This window comes from Bubalus kerabau, chromosome 8 (assembly GCF_029407905.1).
Source record: "Bubalus kerabau isolate K-KA32 ecotype Philippines breed swamp buffalo chromosome 8, PCC_UOA_SB_1v2, whole genome shotgun sequence".
Lineage (NCBI taxonomy): Eukaryota > Metazoa > Chordata > Mammalia > Artiodactyla > Bovidae > Bubalus > Bubalus kerabau.
In genome coordinates, this window is record NC_073631.1 from 107,084,067 (window position 1) to 107,104,543 (window position 20,477).

General features: G+C 44.3%; 1 protein-coding gene across 7 annotated transcripts in view; it reads right to left on the bottom strand.

Moving 5' to 3' along the window:
• SLC37A3 (solute carrier family 37 member 3) overlaps nt 1-20,477 on the bottom strand; it is a 56,338-nt gene that overhangs the window by 11,404 nt on the left and 24,457 nt on the right. For 6 of the 7 annotated variants that reach the window (XM_055591087.1, XM_055591089.1, XM_055591088.1 and 3 more), the window contains 8 exons: nt 16,810-16,906; nt 14,056-14,140; nt 13,130-13,308; nt 10,491-10,632; nt 7,987-8,088; nt 7,332-7,379; nt 6,263-6,414; nt 994-1,059 (listed from right to left, as the gene is read on the bottom strand). In XM_055591087.1, coding sequence (XP_055447062.1) covers nt 994-1,059; nt 6,263-6,414; nt 7,332-7,379; nt 7,987-8,088; nt 10,491-10,632; nt 13,130-13,308; nt 14,056-14,140; nt 16,810-16,906 — 871 coding nt within the window. The remainder of the gene's footprint in view (nt 1-993; nt 1,060-6,262; nt 6,415-7,331; nt 7,380-7,986; nt 8,089-10,490; nt 10,633-13,129; nt 13,309-14,055; nt 14,141-16,809; nt 16,907-20,477) is intronic. The other variant, XM_055591090.1, reaches the window with a different exon arrangement.

The following is a 20,477-nucleotide window of genomic DNA, read 5'->3' on the forward strand; positions in this document are numbered from 1 at the left end:
CACCATTTTTTCTGGAATCATGAATGACAATACTCATTAGACTCAGGTCAAAGGCAAACCTAACAGCCCTTTCCTTCCTTGAAAAATGAATGTGTCTTTTAGAATAGTAAGATGCTACTTTTCACAAAAGAATCTTTAAAAGCAGTCAGCAATGTTGCTGTTTAAGAAGTGATTTAACCTAACTGTAAGAAGTGAACTACTGACACATGCGACAACACGGATGAACTGCAAAATAATTATGCTGACTGGAAGAAGCTGACAAAAATATGGAGTGTATAATTCCATGTATATGAAACTCAAGAAAATGCAAAGTAGTCTACAGCAATAGAAAAGTGGACCAGCAGTTGCCTGGTGGAGAGAGGTGGGATGGAGAAGAGAGGTGGGATGGAGAAGAGAGGTGGGGGCACAGGCATGACATAGGGGCTGTGAGGAAACTTTTGGGAGTGACGGACACTTCCTGCCCTGATCCGGATAATTTTTTCACAGATGTGTATGGACATATGTTAAATCTTCCTGAATTTTATATCTCAAATACATGCCATTTATTTTAAGCCAATTATTCAACAACAAAAAAAGACTACTTTGAGTGTTAAAACAACAAACAAACAAACAAAAAAGTGATTTAAGTAAATGTTTTGAACTCATTTAACTTGAAAACTACTAGCTAAAGGCTTCCCTGTTGGACTAGTGGTTAAGAATTCACCTGCCAGTACAGGGGACACAAGTTCGATCCCTGATGTGGGATTCCACATGATGCGGAGCAAAAAGGCTGGGCACCAGACCTACTGAGCTTGTGCTCTGCAACAAAAGAAGCCACTGCAACGAGATGCCCATGCACCACAACAAGGAGCTCCTGCCCACCTCAACTAAAGAGAGCCCACGCAGCAGAGAAGACCCAGCACAGCCAAAGATAAATAATAAATACGCAAATCTTAAGGAAAAAAACTACTAGTTTATAAAAAAAAAAAAAAAAAAGAGGGGGCACATACTTACCATAAGAATGAAAAAGTAGAAAACCCACATCCATCCCAGGTTGTCCTGGATCAAAGACACCAAATACTAAAAGGGAAAAAAAGAAATCACAATATAATCCATTATAAATTAATAAAATGAAGTGGCTAAAAAGTAGATGAAACATGGCTCTTCTAGAAAATGAGAAGGGAGTCAGGGTGTGTATAATGTTTTGCGGTTTGCAGAGCTCCTGCATATACGTGCTCCTAGTAAAGCTTTACTGACAGCCTTCATTTGGTAAGCTGGCAGAATCCAAATAAAAAATGGAATGGAAGGCCTAAGTCCAAGAGGTCTATATTTTTTTCACTTTGCTATTAAGAGAGAATGATGAACAGCCTCAAGTCACTTCTGTTTAATCATGGCTTCTTCCAGTGACAGGTACTATAACTGATGCTTTTAAAAATAGTTCATCTTTTAAGTATACCACTCATTTTTCAACTACACTATTTGCTCACAGGATTACTGCATGACTTTGACACTCTACAGCGTATTCTTTTATTTTCAATTACTAAAAAGTATCCAGTAGCTTTTAACCCATTTTCTTTTTTAAAACTATGATTAAATACATATAACATACAACTTGCCATTTTAGCAATCTTTCGTTGTACATACAACTCAGCAGCACCAAATACATTCATGACTTCGCACAACCATCACCATGACCTATTTTCAAACTTTTTCATCACCCTAAACAGAAACTTTGCACCTATGAACTCTCTACAAGAACTCTCCATGACCTGTCTCCTCAGCGCCTGACAAACTCTAATCTGCTTTCTATTCCTATGAATTTGCCCATTCTAGATATTTTGTGTTAAGCAGAATCACCCAATATCTGTCCTTTTGTGTGCAGCTGATTTCACTTGACACAATATTGCTAAGGTTCATTCATGTTGTAGCACACATCCACTCCTTTTTATGGCTGAATATATATTCCACTGCATAGATATACCACATGTTTATCTATTCATCTATCTGTGGATATTTTAGTTGTTTCCACCTTGTGGCTATTATGAATAATGTTGCAATGAACAATGGCAAGCAAATAACTGAAATCATCTTCAAGTCTTTGGAGTACAGCATACCTGGAACAGAACTGCTGGGTCATATGGTAATGTTTGCCTTTTTGAGGAACCATCATAGCATTTTCTACAACAGCTGTGTGGTTTTACATTCCTACCAGCACTGTATGGAATTTCTCCACCTCCTCACCAGTACTTACTACTTTGTTCTGCTGCTGCTGCTGCTAAGTCGCTTCAGTCGTGTCCAACTCTGTGTGACCCCAGAGACAGCAGCCCACCAGGCTTCCCCATCCCTGGGATTCTCCAGGCAAGAACACTGGAGTGGGTTGCCATTTCCTTCTCCAATGCATGAAAGTGAAAAGTGAAAGTGAAGTCGCTCAGTCGTGTCCCATTCTAGCAACCCCATGGACTGCAGCCCACCAGGTTCCTCCGTCCACGGGATTTTCCAGGCAAAAGTACTGGAGTGGGGTGCCATTGCCTTCTCCGCTACTTTGTTCTACTTGGCTTTAATTACAGACATCCTGATTAGGTGTGAAGTGGTAGTTCATGTTTTTCCTTTGCATTTCCCTAAGAAACTAAGAATGCTAAGAATCTTTTCAGGGGTTCACTGACCATTGGTACACATCTGTCATAAGGAGTTGTCCCTATGTTTTCTTCTAAGGGTTTTATTAGTTTTAACTCTTAAAGTTAAGTATATGATCCATTTTGAGTTAATTCTTGTACGTAATGTAAGGTAAGGGTCCACATTCATTATTTTGCAATGTGTACATCCAGCTTTCCCAGCACCTTTTGGTGAAGAAACCACTCTTTCCCCAATGAGTGGTCTTGGTACCCTTCTCAAAACTCAGCTGACCACTGACATGATCATTTAACCCATGTTCTTTGATTACATTATTAGTAAAATTTTTAAGTGGGAGAAATTAAAGAACAACTGAGTGATTTAGCCTGGACGGCCTCATGGAAAACAAAAAAGCAGAGCTGTAATCACCCATGAGAGGAAGCTCAGTGGCCCTCCAAACTCTCTGAATGCTACTTTATCTTTTAAATAGCTTTACTGGCATATAATTTACATAATACTAAGCTCATATCACTCAATGGATTTTAGTATACATACAGAGTTGTACATCACCATAATCTAATTTTAGACCATCTTCGTCACCCCAAGAGAAACCCATTAGGAATCACTCTCCAGACCCACCCAACTCAAAGCAACCACTAATCTAATTTCTTTCTCTATAAGATTTGCCTATTCCGGGTATCTCATATGAATGAAATCACATAAATAGGTGGTCTTTGGTGACTAGCTCCTTTTACTTAGCATAATAGAGTTGAAGTTCATCCATACTGTACCATCTATCAAACCTTCATTCCTCTTGAACTGCCAAATAATACTCCATTAGATGGCTGGATGGCATCACCGACTTGATGCACATGAGTTTGGGTGAACTCCGGGAGTTGGTGATGGACAGGGAGGCCTGGCGTGCTGCGATTCATGGGGTCACAAAGAGTCGGACATGACTGAGTGACTGAACTGAAGTGAACTGATATGAATATATCATATTTTACTTATCCATTCATCGGTTGATGGATGTAAGGATGTTTCTACTTCTTAGCTATTATAAATAATCATTTGCTGTGAAACACATGTGTGTAAAAATGTTTATGTGGACATTTGTTCTCATCTCTCTTGCGAAAACACTGCAATTTAACCTACTGAACCCCCGTTGTGTGTCAAAATCATATTAAGCATTGGGAATGCAAAGAGGAAGGACGCAGCACGGTTCTATCCTCAGGGAAGGCAGAGTCTGATACGGGGGATCAGTCAGCCAGTCAGTGTGAAACACCGCGGCAACTGCTCTACCACAGGCACGCACCAACTGCTGTGGACACCAGCGGGAGAAGGCAGTGTTTTTCCTGGGAAGTCAGCGAAAGGCTGGGAGAACCAAGCTATTCAATGGGAATTCGGCAAGTGCTAGGGACCAAGTTTATAGAATTTTTGTTTTCGTTTTGGCCACACTGTGCGGCATGTGGGATCTTAGTTCTCTGACCAGGTACTGAACCTGCGCCCCCTGCAGTGGAAGTGAGGAGTCTTAACCACCAGGCAGAGTCCCAAGTTTTTAATATTAAGTCATGAAGTTTGGGGTTTTATACCTCAAACAGTAAGAAATCATTCAAAACTCAACACACCAGGGGAATGAGTAAAGCGAACAATGATTTACTCCTGATTCTGCTTCTAAAACCGTGAAAGTCAGTCTAATGCTGACCCCAAGTTCCTAGTTAGGGATCTTAAGACTAGCAGGCATTCTAACTAAAAAGAAACTCCTTGAAATGCTAATTACAATCCATCCATCTGATTAATGAAGAAAACATTAGCTAAGAAGGAAAACCTAAAATACAGTCATTTCAGAAACGGTTGCCCAATACCCTTTATACGAAGACATCTGAACAGGTGGCCAATAGCATTTTTTAGTTCCTACTCCAGAGCATGGCAAGAAAACACAGTTCTCTTACCTTTGCTAAGTGTTCTTTTTCCCCTTTAGTTTCATAATCAAATAAGCTAACACCCTGATCCTATAAATCATTCTTTCTACAACCATTCAACAAGTACCTGAACCTCTCAAGTGTGCCAGGCACCCTCCCTAGGACTGGGGCGACAGCAAAACACAACACAAACGCTGCGCCCGTGATGCTCATCTCACAGCGGGAGAGACAGACAGCAACAAGTAAACACGCACTACGTGACCAGCGAGAGGTGTGCGCGCAGTCGGTGTAGCTCCTGCAGTGGGTTTCCCAGGCGGCTCAGTGGTAAAGAATCCACCTGCCAGCGCAAGAGATGTGGGTTCAATCCCTGAGCTGGGAAGATCCCCTGGAGAAGGAAATGGCAACCCGCTCTGGTATTTTTGCCTGGGAAATTCTATTGTCAGAGGAGCCTGGTGGGCTACAATCCATGGAGGTCACAAAAAGCCGGACACAACTAACTAAACGACAACAATCTCCAGCAACGCCTGTTCTTGTATTAACCACTCACAATCAGATACCAGTGATCCACCCCCATTCAGCAAGCAAAGCATCAAGCTTCAAGGCCACCTAATGACCTCAGTGTCAAAACTACAAGCCTTTTTCCTTCCATTCTCTGCCTCCTGACCTCTCTTCATTTATGATCTGAGTAACACCCCCACCCCTCAAATTCTGGCTTCTGTTTCTGTGACCACTGGGCATTCTCTGAGGTTTTGCACATATTTTCTTTCCCCATTAAACATCACATCACTGCCATAGTTTCAGATATTTTATCCGTGCAGTTGATTCTCAAATCTACATTTTACAAAATTAGCACTTAATGACTGAGAGTGGTATACCCCAGGAGCAACAAATACTCATGACTGTCCCAGAGAAACAATGCCTTTCTGAAGCTGAATGAAAGCAAGAAAGATCAATTTGAATGGTTCTGACAAGGACTTCCCTGATGGTCCAGTGGTTAAGACACCACGCTTCCAATGTAGGGGGTGCAGGTTCGATGCCCAGTTGGGGAACTAAGATCCCGCACACTGTGCAGCACAGCCAAAGAAAGAGAGACAACAGTTCTGACTACCTACAGTAGGCCACTCTTAACCCAGAAGATCCAAACTTTATCGAGTGCACAGGACTCGCCAGGATGGCTTGCTGAAATACAGATCCCCAGGCCCTCACTCAGCGAGTCCACAGTCAGCTAAGTGTTCTGTACTTTAATGAGTTCCCAGATTGATTCTGATGTAAGACATTTATGAACCGTCTTTTGAAACACAGTTGTGGGAAGCAGAGGAAGCATCTCAGGGCAGCTGCAGGGTCCATGGCAATTTCTGGTGGGGATCGGTGGGAAGAATGTGTGTACATCTGTGTTTGGAGGGTGGGAGAGCTGGGGCCTGTGTGTCAAGTGCGGGGTAATGAGAAGCATGTGTCTCCTGGCCTCCCTGAAGTGCCAAGTTCAGGCTGGAAGAGGAGGCAGCAGGCAGCAGGGACTGAAGGATCTGTCTTACCAAGTGTTCACTTCTTTCTAGACAGGAAGAATCTGAAGGTAAAAGTGGAGAGGACGAACTGATAAATGTCGAGGGGCCTTCCATGTTAGGTCACTAAGAACCCAAGGCTTTTAGTACAGTGCACTACAGCACAAGAGCGCCACCTACCGTGGCCCTGCAGGCGGGGCCAGGCCCTTCCACCGCTCAACACTCCCTGTCCAGCCCACGCCGCCCTCTCACCTGGCCCACCGCAGCTCCAATGCTCCCGGTTCCATCAACGATCCCAGTGACGGTTGCCAAAGCCTCACTGCTCCCCTGGATCAGCTCCTGACGACCGAGGTCCGCAGAAATAGCAGAGCTAATCATATTAGAAGGTCCACCAATAAAGAATCCTAAAGTCAGAAACAGAACAGGTTCTTATTAAGACACTACTCATAACAACACGCTAGGAATCTGTTGAGAATTTCGTAAACTCTAATCCCAATACTCTAACTGGTATGTTGGAGAGAAACAGAAAGAAGGGGGCAAAATTACCTGTAAAAATGGAAACTCCCCCAGATGTAACATCTTAGTTAGCATCCACTTTCCTTTAGAAAACAGAGTGAACACAGACCTTTCTAATCCGGTGAAGTGTGCATTCACTGACAACTGTCTGCACTAGTTTATCAAATTCTATTATGGCAGAGATGAGTCAGAGTATCTAACTACCCAAATTCAACCAAACAGTGAGAAAGAGAGAGAGAGGAGAAATAGCGATTTAAACGGTGCAAGGGGTTGCATCTGCCACTGTTCTCAGTGAGGCTGCCACAGGACTGAGCGCGGTCAGGGCCAAGAGTCTCACAGAGCAGCAGCAGCTTCAACTATCCCATGAGCTCAAATTTAAGAACAGGAGTTTTTCTATAACAGGGTCCCTAATGGCACTCAACTGATTCATCTGGGGTTCAAGGGAAGAAATACTGACCAATTCCAACATAGGAGGAAAAACCAGCTATACTGGACTTTTTGAAAGTTGGTGAACTGGTTTCCAACATGGCATTCTTCCTACACCACTTCCGGGAGTGATATGAGAGGGTGTGGGCCGCAATCAAAAATGGGAGGAAATCTCTAAGGGACTGCTTCTGCCACACCAGGACTGAGGCGGTCACGTGAGAGCAGAGAAGCAGGATCCGGGGGAGGCATCTTTCCTTTTACCACCTGAGTTTTCTATAATTAAGGCTTTAGAATAACTCAGCTTGAAGGAGCAATCAGTTTCCTTTTTCCCTTTTTATTTACAGAGGAACAAGACAGTGAAATGGAGCCTGTGCCGTACCTGTGACAGCCATCAGAAGCGCATTGATGGACTTGTCGTTTGGAGAACCTGCAAGGAAAGACACAGGCACAGGGTGATGACGTGAGGAGCGCAGTACATGCGTCTCCACCCAACAGCACACACAGGCCTGGATTCCCATGACCTCACAGATCTCCCAGAGACAGCAAGCAGATACAGCTCCATCACCGCCTCTCCCGACTTTTATTTGTAATGTCTGCCTCTGGCTGGTGCTCAAGCTACTGTGACTTCTAAAAGCTACAGGAAAACTCCTATCTCAGCAGCATCTTAAGGGACAGATACCAAACCTACTAATTACCATCTTTCCTCTTTTGAAATCTTGTCCCTTTTATTGTTTTATTGGCTCTAATGCTGCACTGCCGGAGCCTACCCTTGGACAAAGCATATACACTCCCAAGCAAGCTTTTAAACAAACCAACAAAGCACAAGAGATGCCAGTTTCCTCCCCAATGCAAATAAAACTACGTAATGATACTTTTACCGCTGTTCACAGGACAATACAAAGATCCCATTTATGCCCTGGGATCTTTGTGGCTGGTCTCAACCACCTCCCCAGGGCTGATCACTGACTCGAGGCAAGTAAATGCCTTAGTCCTAAGAGATGAGGCAAACAGTTTAACTGCAAGGAAATACTCACGACTGTATCCAACCAGGGACCCGATGGCCAGAAGCAGACTGAGAGCTAACACCGGCGCTCTCTTCTGTAACATGTCGGAGATGAAGCCTTGCAGCGTTCCACCTTCCAGCACAAAGAAGTGCAACCCAATCAACATCTCGAAATTAGCTTAGTTACCTGACTCTTGCTTACCACGTACCCTCCACCCGCCGGCAGGATCCTAACCCTGGTCTATCCAACAAGAGAGCTGACTCTCCTAAAAAACTCCTCCATAATTTCCTTTTAGAAAGATCACCTGTCAACTCACACGATGGCAGATGGGGACAGACACCACCAGTCCAGACACCAAAATCAGGAAAAATCATCAGACCCACTCTCACTGTTCCTTGCTGTTTTCCCTTCCCCAATCAGCTGTGAAGCCTTTTCTTGCTTTTTTCCCCCACCCGCCCGCTTTTTATTTGAAAGATAATTAATGAGACTCTGTTCGTCACAGGTTATGAGTAGTAGTGAACATAAATATTCACTAAAATTAAATGCAGCAATTATGGTTTAGCAAAAACTAATAGGTCAAGATGTTTAAAATAAGTTTATGTGGAGGACTTCCCTGGAGGTCCAGTGGCTAAGACTCTGCAATCCCAATGCAGGTGGCCCAAATTCAATCCTGGTCAGGGAACCAGATCCCACATGCTGCAACTGAAGAGTTTACATGTGGCAGCTGAAGAGCCAGAATACCACAATGAAGACGGAAGATCTCGAGTGCTGCAACTAAGATCCAGCGCAGCCAAATAAATAAATAAATAAGCAGTTTAGAAAAGAAGAAGAAAAGGTGATGTGGATCCTTGAAGCAGCACAGTCACATCTAGATACAGTCCTGTTTGGAATCTCGGGGCATTGGGACATCTGGTACACCCTCATCAGAAGTCTGTTCAAGACACAGAAGTATGTGCAAGTCTAAAGGCAGCATCCTCACCTTTGGCTCTGAGTCTAAGAATGAGGAAACACAAGTTCAGATACAATAACAGCATATCACCTAAGGATACACTGTGTTTTCATGCGCTCAGGGCAGTTTAGTCTGTCCACAGATCTAAATGTAAAGACAGGCTACCAAGGTTCTGCCACAGTCAGGTAGGTGGTACCCATACCATGCATTCTGTATATCCATCTGCTTTTGAAGATTCCTACTTCCCTGTTTGGGCTTCCCTGGTGGCTCAGTGGTATAGAACCTGCCTGCCAATGCAGGACACATGGGTGCAATCCCTGGTCCAGAAAGAGCCCCTGGAGAAGGAAATGGCAACCCACTCCAGTACTCTTGCCTGGAGAATCCTAAAGACAGAGGAGCCTGGCGGGTTACAGTCCATGGGGTCACAAAGAGTCAGACACAGCTGACTGACTAAACAACAACTTCCCTGCATTTCCAGCTATAGCAAAAAGTCACTATTAAAATCTGCTGTGGGGCTTCCTTCATGACTCAGTGGTGAGGAATCCGCCTGCCAATTCAGGAGACACAGGTTCGATCCCTGATCTGAGAGGATCCCACATGCCATGGAACAACTGAGTCCACGTGCCGCAACTACTGAGTCTGGCTCTACAGCCCGGAAGCTGCAACTCCTGAAGCCCACTGCCCCAGGGCCTGTGCTCTGCAACAAGAGAAGCCACAGCAAGGAGAAGTCTGTGTTCCTCAACTAGAGAGTAGCCCCTGTTCTCTGCAACCAGAGGGAAGAAAAAAAACCCAGGCAGCAACGAAGACCCAGCACAGCCAAAAATAATAAATAAATAAAATCAACTTTAAAAGAATGGGACACACAAGTTCAAACACAACAACAGCGCCCCAGCTAAGGGCGCACCGTGCTTTCATACGCTCGGGGCAGTTTAGTCTGTCCACACGTCTAAATGTAAACATTACAGAAAGGCTACCAAGGTTCAGCCACAGCCATGTAGGTGGTACCCACTAACATGCACGCTGTACGTCCGTCTGATTTTAAAGTTTCCCACTTCCTTGTTGATGCTTCCAACTACAGCAGAAAGTCACTATTTAAAGTCTGCTGTGTACAAGGAAGCAATCGTAAAACAAAATAACCTTCCTACCTTTATGAGCTGACAGTCAGTACACTAAGCTAATATGTTTCCCTTCTTCGGCTGTGGGCGATAGGTAAAATGAACATAACTTGGATCTCTGACATACAATTAGCTTTAGAGCTAAGCAATCCCTGGGAGTGTACAAAAGGCTCACCCTTAAAGATATCAGAGAAAGCAACATCCCGGTGCATCCCAGGACAAAAGAACTGATCCCTCAACAAAGGACTGAAAAAAAGGAGCTCTATACATTACACAGCTGCCGCAGGCTGGGTCCTCTTTTCTATGGACTTTTTTTTTTAAGGAGTTTGGCTATTTACCAGTAGGACAGTTTAGGAAAAAGGGCTGTGGAATAAGTGATAAAACTTTAAATGATGCCAGATTTCATAACCCAATAAAATCTGACTAGTGACTCACTCTTGCTAGAGGAAAAGACGCTTCATTGGCCGTACCTATAATTCCTCCGACGTCGTACCAGATGGACAGCTGGTCAGCTTCGGCCTCCTTCCATCCAAAGTTGTTACTCAGATAAAAGGGCAACCAGAAGAAGAAGGAGTAATTCACTAACTTCAAGCAAGCGTAGGCCAGTGAATACTACAAGGAAAACACCCCACTGTCAGTAAGGAACGAACAGCACAGCATAACTACCATTCTAATACAATTAAACAGCAAAACAAAACAGAAGAGCTGGAGCTGCATAGTACCTGATTTTAAAATTAAATGTTCCTATAAATTCCCATTGCCTGACTTGTCCTAGTCTTCCTCCTCTCTCCCCCCAACTTAGCATCAAGAAAGGCAGTATAATAAGTCTTGGGATTAAAAACACAAAGGACTACTCCCTAATTGTCCCCACTTCTTCTCCTTTTGGCTCTCTGGTAGAAGCAAACTGGTGTTCTGAACCATAAGGCAGGGCATGGACTCACATTTCTTTATTTAGATAAAGATAAAAGGTATTCGTGCCACTGAGGAGCACTAACCATAAGCAAACGAACCCAGTAAACATCACAGCTCTTACTGCAAGTAGCCAACCCTTTCAGGTTCTACTTCCTTCGAAGTTAACATGATGACCAATGCAAAGCAACGTGCCTGGACACTAGTTCCAAAGGTCCAAGAAAAGCATCAGCACGAAAACTACTTTCATAGGGTAGTTTCTGAAAGCTCCGAGTCAAAAATGAAAGCAGAGGATCGTCACGGGCCTTGTGGCTCTAGGTTGAAGAGTAAGAGCTCCCATAACATGGCAGTGGGGCTGAGAAACCTATATTCAACACATTATTACCAGGAAATCCTGACATTCAGCATCAAAGGAAGAAGGGGGAGGAACAGAGAGACTCACTTCAAAGGGTGTCTGGCTAGTATATTCTCTTCCCTGGAGCTGCCACTTATTCCCTAGGTATCACTTGTTTTAAAGGGGCTTTCCTAGCAGGACCGCCGCCCCCTAGAGAGCCAAATCTCAACCACGAGTGCATTTTGTCCAGACAGCCGGCCACAAAGACAAAGGGATTAAGTTCACTGGATTCCCTTTATATCCTGCCCATGGCGGGGAACAATAGCTTGTGAAATACAAAGGGATAGCAAGGGAGCGCCACGTTTAGTCACAACAAATCTAAGTCCTGTCTCAGAAATTAAACTCTTACCAGCAGAATATTTTAATAACTACTGTAAAAAAAAAAAACAACAAAAACTAATCATTAGCATAAGAACAGGCCCCCAGGGGACATGCATTTCCCTGTATGACACGTCATCTTTTGGTTGAAGAACTGTGGGAACTTGCACTTCGATCTGAACTCACGCTTAAACTTTATCTGTTGGCAAGTGTCAGTTCTCTTAGCCTGGGGTAGGGAGAAGGGAGCAGATAAGTATGAAATAGGACAACCAGCAGACTCTGAATCTAGTTGAGAGGTTGTATTCATAAAGCACCATTAAACCATAAAATTAAAAAGGTGTTTATTCATAACAACTCAACATTGCAGACTTCAGGGAGGATGGACTGGTAGGCCTTCTATCCACAGGAAGGGGAACTGAGACACAAGGAAGAGCTGAGTAACGCCAGAGACCTCGCAGAGCCTTAGTGGGTAAGCTGGCAGCCTAACCTAGGCCTCTTAACTCCACTCCTGCACTGATGCTGCTGCTAAGTCGCTTCAGTCGTGTCCAACTCTGTGCGACCCCATAGACGGCAGCCCACCAGGCTCCCCCGTCCCTGGGATTCTCCAGGCAAGAACACTGGAGTGGGTTGCCATTTCCTTCTCTAATGCGTGAAAGTGAAAAGTGAAAGTGAAGTCGCTCAGTCGTGTCCCATTCTAGCAACCCCATGGACTGCAGCCCACCAGGCTCCTCCGTCCATGGGATTTTCCAGGCAAGAGTACTGGAGTGGGGTGCCATTGCCTTCTCCCCACTCCCTTACTAGAGGCCCAAAACACCAAGACAGAAAAACTGTGGCAGAACGGATTCAGTTTAGATGTTAGACAAAAAACCTGACTGTGGAGGTTATGAAAACACTGGAATATACTACCAAGGGATACTGTGGAGCATCCTGCTCTGGCCTTTCACAGAAGGGCAAACTATTTTTTTCCCTAGAATGGCAAGAACATTGGCAAAGAAAACAGACTTAACGAACCACTCAAGGCCCTCTTGATCTACTTATAATTCTGTAAGACTTCAACAGGCCAAAAGGCATATATTCAAAAATACCCATTTTTGCCTTCTTACTCAAACTCCAGTATCAGGGTCAGCAAATTGGGGCTCACGGGCCACTTCCGGTCAGGTCCACTGGTTCCATGTTGTCTGTGGAGTCCTCTGCTCTACTGAGCTGAGTGGCTGTGGCAGGGACTGCACAGTGGCCCCAGGGCTGAAAACATTTACATCTGGCTCTGCACAGAAAAGGTACCAACCCCCGCACTGGGTATCAGATACAAGTTCAAGTGGTGTCAATAAACAAGCTGAGAGCCACTGTTCCCGATTCCTCTGGACATATATTCCTGAAATAAAGTTTGAAAGAGAAGCTAACTGCTTCAAGGTGCTGTATCCCCGCAGTGCTACTATCCAGGCTATGGTATCTCCCAGGCTTCGGTGGGGAGATCTGAACAGTCCTTACCGCTATAACTCCAGGAAGGCAACAAGCCTGGTAGAAGCTTATTGCCTTGACTTGGGTCACAGTATTGCCTTCTTGGATTGAATAATTAGGCTCAGCTTCATCTTCGTTTTCAGCACCATTAATTAACGGCCTGTGCGAGTCTTCTTCAAAATTTTCTTCTGTCTCGATACCTGGGATACCTACAACAACAGCGACAGCCACACTGAGAGGGTGCCTGCCAGGTGCCCGGCGCTGTGCTAAGTGCTTTACACGTACCGTTACTTGTGAGGCCCATGCTCTTTTTATTTGCGTTTTACAGAAAAAGTTACTAAGGTTCAGAGTCCAAGGTCAATCAAGGTCACAGCGCTAATGAGGAACAAACCCAGGACTCAAATTCTCCTTTATCTGGCTTCGAAGCAATGTTTTTTCAACCACGTCACACTCTCTTCTTTCATACAGAAAAACTCGTTAATTACGTACTATTAAACTGACGTGTCTCTTCAGTAAGACTCAAAAGACAGAAGAATCATACATCTATCTGCTTCTGTGGTTTCACTTGTACGTTCTGCCTGTACAATCTGTATTTAACCACAGATAAGTATTTCACTGAATTATTCTTCTGAAGAAAAAAAGATCTGTCTCAAGAAGCGAAATTCAAAATCCATCCATGCCAATTTCAAGCCAATGTCTCCATTATAAAACCTCATTTGCAAATGATGAGTTTTCCCTGAATCTATAAAAAGGTGAGCCTCACTCCCTCAAACATTTGCAGCTGTGCCAGGCGAGGCTGTGGCGTCGACAGGACACAAAACAGCAAGACTGCTCTTTTAATTCACTGAAAGGAGCCCACCATTCTCCTAGGGAGAAAGATCCGGGCTGTTCCAGCCTCGGGTTTCTCTTTGCCCGTGTTAGCAAGACGATCTGAATAGAAAAGCAGCTTCTCTCACCGATTTCTTCCGGTGACACCAGGAGTCCAAAGAAGATGATGATCCCACCAGCAAACTGCACGGCCGCCGTCACCAGGAAGGCATACTGGGGGGCGGGAAGGGGAGAGGTGCTCCTGACACATCGGGGATGCTCGTTAACCACACAGTTGTTAGAGACACACGTGGGAGGACGGCACGACCGGGAAGGAAATGAGCGCCGGGCGCCCGGCCTCTGCCAGGCTCTGAGCTAAGTGTTTTACTTGTTTTCTCACAAGTTTTTCCCAGGGACTCTGTGCAGATCTGAGAGGATAATTAAGGTCTCCTGGACACTGAGTGGTACTATTACAACTGGGAAGTCAGAATTAGCTCCAAGAATAGTGCTCTTGCCACCATTCAGCCTCACGCAACAGACAGTATCTGCCCTCAAAGACAGTTTCCAGTTGAGGGGGGTTACACACTACACATAACATTAATTAATAGGAACCTCCCTGGTGGTCCAGCAGTTAAGAATCTGCCTTGCAATGCAGAGGATGTGGGTTCGATCCCCGGTTGGGTAACTAACATCCCACATGTCGTGGAGCAACTGAGCCGGTCCAACTACTAAAGTGCGCATGACAGACTCTGAGTGCTGCATCGAAGAACCCACACAGCCAAAAAACTAAATAAAGATAAATTTTAAAAAGAAACACCACACATTAATATAGGCAGCACGGAGGTGGGTAAATGAGAAGGCTGAGTCCCCATAGGAAACATACAGAGGAACTGAATCTGGAAGAAAAAAGCCAAGGAGGTTGAAGGAGAGAGACAGTGCTTAAGGGAAGAGTTGAAAATCCTGGCAAGTGACCACCTTTCCCAGCACAATTGAAGCCACCAGGCGGGAGGGAGATGGGAAGCCTTCTGCACAGGGGGAGCTGAGGGCTGTGCTGGGGGTCACAGGGAAGAACAGTGTCCTTCCGACGGTCCAGGTGAGACACTCGAGAGCCAGACGGCATCAGTGAATTTTATTTAAGAGAAAATGGAGCCTGAGGTGTCAATGAGTGTTTCCAGAATTCAAATCTGGGAGGAGCCCATAGGGTGACCTCAAATTCCCATTTGAGCCAATTAGTACAATCCAGGTGTGAAGCTAAGAAACCTGGGAAAAGGTGACTATGAACACAGGAAGGACTTCCCACTGGCCCTAACTAGACCAAAATTCTTCAAGGACCAAACACTTAGCAAGCTGTTTAAAAACTGTTACCTACTTTCTAAAAGAGCAACTTACTTTCAGTTATTAGGTTTGGGGTTTTGTTTTGTTTTGGCTGCACTGCATGGCTTGAGGGATCTTAGTTCCCCAACCGGGGACTGAACCCACACCCTCAGCAGTGAAAGTTTGCAGTTCTAACCACTGGATTACCAGGGAGTTCCCAATTATTAAGTCTTTGAACAGGCAATCCGTTGACATGAGCCATTTGATTTTTTTATTTGTCGAACATATAAGCACTGTTATTTAGCTTGTACTTTCCAAAGTTTGTTTTGGAAACACACAAGCCAATACAATAGATACTCTTTAATTCTTCCTCCATTTCACATAAATGGCAATACTCAACACACGGTTATCTTTACTTAACACATCACTGAGCTCTATCCCAGTCTGGACACGCAGGGCTGCCTAACTCTACTTCACAGCTGCATAGATTCCACTGAATAGGTGTTTCGTGGTTTAACTACTTCCCGTTTGGTTGACATCTGTTACCAATCTTTTGCTATTACAAATAATGCTGAAGCAAATAACCTTGCAGATGTACTCTTTGTATATGATGAAGTATACTCATCAGTCGGATTAATTCACGGAGGTCGAACTGCTAGGTCAGAGCCATTATAATTCTGATGTGTTAGTAGCTCAGTCGTGTCCGACTCCTCGCAACCCCATGGACTGTAGCCCACCAGGCTCCTCTGTTCACGGGATTCTCCAGGCAAGAATACTAGAGTGGGTTGCCATTCCCTTCTCCAGGGGATCTTCCCGACCCAGGGATCGAACCCAGGTCTCCCACATTGCAGGCAGATGCTTCACCATCTGAGCCAGCAAGGAAGCCCAGTTAAGTGACTGGGCTTTTGACAGACATTCCTATGTTGACCCCAAGAGGAGTTATTTACTCGCCCACCCTGCAATGCCTGATGTTACCTCCTAGTAAACATGGTACCAAACTTCTGGATTTTTTCCAATCTAATAAGGATACGGTGTAAGGTTTTTTCTCTCTCTTTTTTTTCACAATGTAGTTTTAATTTGCATTCCTCTACCACTTAATACCTACACTCCTATAAGGGCAGAGATTTTTGGCTCTTTGGGCCAAGGCTCTATCCTCTACTGCCTTGGGGCACTTAAGAGGAACTTAAGAATATTACTGAGTGAAGTGGAATATCCTGTCATATGTTTACAAGCCATTTCTCTTTCCTTTCCATGAACTACACATTTACCTTTCTTTCCGTGTGTTGTTAGTCTTTTTCTTTATCAATTTGTGGGCACTCTTTATACATTAAGGAGATTAGCTCTTTATCTGTAACATGAGTTGCAAGTACTTTTCCCCAAATGATTATATGTCTTTAGACTTAGGTGTTTTTCCATGACTAATTTTTTTTTAATGTGTTTCAATCTACCATAAGCTTGTCCACTCTTAATACAAACCTTGCCCCTCCCAGACACAGCACTAGGTCATTTTAAATGGTCACAGGATTACTTCCTAAAAATAAAACATATATTTATATACTGAAGAAAAAGCTAGGGAACAAAACACCTACCTCATAACCATACTGCAGAACAGAAGAAGCTAGACATGCGCCCAAAATATTGCCCACGGAGGCACAGGCACTCCAGAGACCAAAAACAACTCCTCGCCTAGGATGGGAACAGAGCAGAACAGAAGACAACACAATCAGAACGGGTTCTGTGTGCAGCTCAAGTACAAAATGGCCACACAGCGCAGGCTCACATTACACAGAATCAATGTTCCATTTCAACACGTTTTTTTTTCAAAGTACACCCAAATGGCAAAACACTTAACTGGGTAGCTCTCTTCTTCTAAGATTTTATTATACTAAAGTTCAATTTGGGGCCCACTGAAAGACACTATTCAGAGAATTTAAAAAGACAAGCCCCATGGATTGGGAGAAACTATTTGGATGCCACTTATCTGACAACAGACTTGCTGCTGGGATGTAAAGAAATCTCAGAACTCAATACTGTGAAAGATAAACAATGCAATAAAATTCTAAGGAGTGTTAAATCTATAATCATCTCAAATACAAAGTTTCAGAAAAGGGGGCAAAGATTTTAATAAATGCTTTACACACACACACGTAAAATAAGATGCAAATAAGCACATGAATGGAGAAGGAAATGGTAACCCACTGCAGTATTCTTGCCTGGAAAATTCCACGGATAGGGGAGCCTGGCAGGCTACAGTCCATGGGGTCGCACGAGTCAGACACCACTTAGCGACTATGAAAAGATGCTCAGCATCATCAAACATCAGGGAGATGCAAATTAAAATCACAACAAGGTATCACTACACACCCAGCAGAAGAGCCAAGTCAAGACACACTGAGCACACCAAGTGCTGGCAAGGGTGCGCAGCACCCAGAGCCCTTACACTGCCGGAGGAACGTAAAGCGGTTCAACCACTCTAGAAGAAACTGCCAGTTTCTTAAAAAGATAAACATGCTCCTACCATAAGATCCAGCCATTCTACTCCAAGGTATTTATCCAAGGGAACGAAAGCATGTGTCCATACAAGTATTTGTGAACAAACAAGCACAGTGGCTTCAATAGTAAAAGCCAAAACCTAAAAACCTAGATGTTCACCAACTGTGATACAATGGGTGACTCCTTAGCCATAAAAAGGAATGAACTATCGATGCAGACATGGATGAATCTCAACATTACTGTGCCGAATGGGAGAAGAGAGACGTGAAAACATACTGTAGGGACTTTCCAGGTGGTCCAGAGGTTAAAACTGCGAGCTCCCAATGCAGGGGGTACCAGTTTGATCTCTGGTTGGGGAACTAAGATCCCACATGCCACAAGGCACAGCCCCATAAAATCAAAAACAAAAACGGAGAGGGAGACAACACTGTACAGTGAAAAAGCGTGTTCAGAAGCCACTTCCAGCTGTGCAGAGTGATCGCCAGCAGCTCACGGCCCGGGCTCAGTGCTCTCATCTGGAAAGTGCTGTGCTCCTCAAACGCCTGGGTGCGGTGGCAGAATTGACAGTTGGGGCTGCAAAGGTGTATCTACCAGTACCACCAGCCTCGATGTGTTCTAAAAAACTATGATCCCAGGACTTCCCTGGCGGTCCAGTGTTTAAGACTCCGAGCTCACAATACAGGGGACACGGGTTCAATCCCTGATTGGGGAACTGAGATCCTGCATGCTATATGGCGAGGCATTAAAAAAAAAAAACAATGACCCCTGACAACAGGAGGAGGGATATGACTCACACATTGTAACAGCTTTTCTGGGCAATGTCGTCAGTAGATCATTTAACTTTTTTCACTTGGAAATCAAATGATTTGAACTAGACAATCTCTACATTTTCATCAGGACGATAACGCCCCAAGCCTTTAAAACACAAAACCTACCAAGAGGATAAAGGTCAGGGTCTGAAAAACACACTGATCAAAGACATTTCGGAAGAAACTGGCTGAAAACAACTGTGACTGTAAGTTGTCACAGTTTTACTGGTACTTTGTGGTTTACTGCTACATTTCACAGGAAGAGTCACTCTGTGTCAAGTGCAGCATCAATTTCACTTACTAGTTGTTATTCACTTAAAAACAGAATGCCTTACTTTCAAAAGTAAACTATAATGGCTTTCTTGAACACGCTGCTTGTCTCTGTGACTGAAACAGAGAAATACTGAAGAGTTAAGACTGTCCAGTCACCGCTACCCAACACCCAGTGTCACCCAATTTGGAAAAGCTCAGGTAAGGATTATCTCAAAATGACACATGTCAAAGTGATTATCTTGAAATAACAGCATTTCAGGTGGTTTTGCCTTTATTTCTCTTTGTTCATTTGAAATAGCTGGTTTTGCAACAATAATCAAGTAGCCTTGGTATAATTTTCAAAAATCATGACTGGAAAGACATTACCTTAAAATTTTAATACAAATAAACAGCACATAAACAGCATCACCTACTCCAAAAGAAAACTAAAGTATAAGAGGGGAGGGACTTCCCTGGTGGTCCAGGGGTTAAGAATCTGCCTTGTAATACAGTCGATGTGGGTTCGATCCGTGTTTGGGGAACGAAGATCCCACATGCCACAGAGCAACTAAGCCCGTGCACCTCAACTACTGAAGCCCATGCCCTCTGGAGCCCACACACCACAACCAGCAGTTCCTGCACTGAAAGGAGAGATCCCACAAGATGTGACAAAGATCCACGTGCTGCAAATAAGACCTGCTGTAGCTAATACATAAATTTTTTAAAGTATCACTGGGGAATTAGTACCTCTGAAAATCAATTCTATTAAACCACTGACAGCAGAGTCGGAAAGAAACATAAATCACTAGCACAGGGCTTCCCCTAGTGGTACAGTGGGTAAGAATCCACCTGCCAATGCAGGGCACACGAGTTTAACCCCTGGTTCAGGAAGACTCCACATGCCGAGAAGCAAGCAAGCCCATGCGCCACAACTACTGAGCCGGCACTCCAGAGCCAGAGAGCCTCAACTACTGCGGCCTGTGCACCCACAGCCTGTGCTCTGCAACCACAGAAGCCGCAACGAGCAGCCCGTGCACCGCAACTAGAGAAAGCCCCCATACAGCAACAAGGACCCAGTGTAAGCAAAAATAAACAACAGTATTAAAAAAAACAAAAGAAGTCACTAGCACACTGAACATAAACATTATTTCACAACAAACACAGATCATTATCGACAAGCACCATTACTCCCATCAGGAAACTGGGGAAGATGGAAGACCGAGGGGAGCTGCCTAAAGCATGCACTGATCACCATGGCGGGTGGGTAGTATCTGCTGGGTACACTGGCCCCCAGGTAAGAGAGTAAACAAAAAAGACAGAGCTATCAAAGAAATCAATGCGCGTTTCACAACACATGAATATTTTATCCAGAACAAAAGCTAAATATCCAAATTAACAGTCCCTGAAGGCAGAGAGCCACAAATGACGATAAACAACAAAGGCAGAGTGTCACGAACGGTAATGAGAAACAGAGCCAAGTCTCTGGTATCTCTACTTATTTTCCATCTGTAGGGTAAGTACGGGTCTTCCTGGGTGGCCCAGAAGATCCATCAGCAGGTGCCCATCCATATGCCATGGCCCCCATCACACACACCAACTCACATACGACTGATAAATAACAGAAGGTTTGGGGGGAGATGGCCAATTTAACTAAGGCCCGAAGTCTGGCCAATTCTTCGTCTGTATCTTCTTAAAGCCTTTGC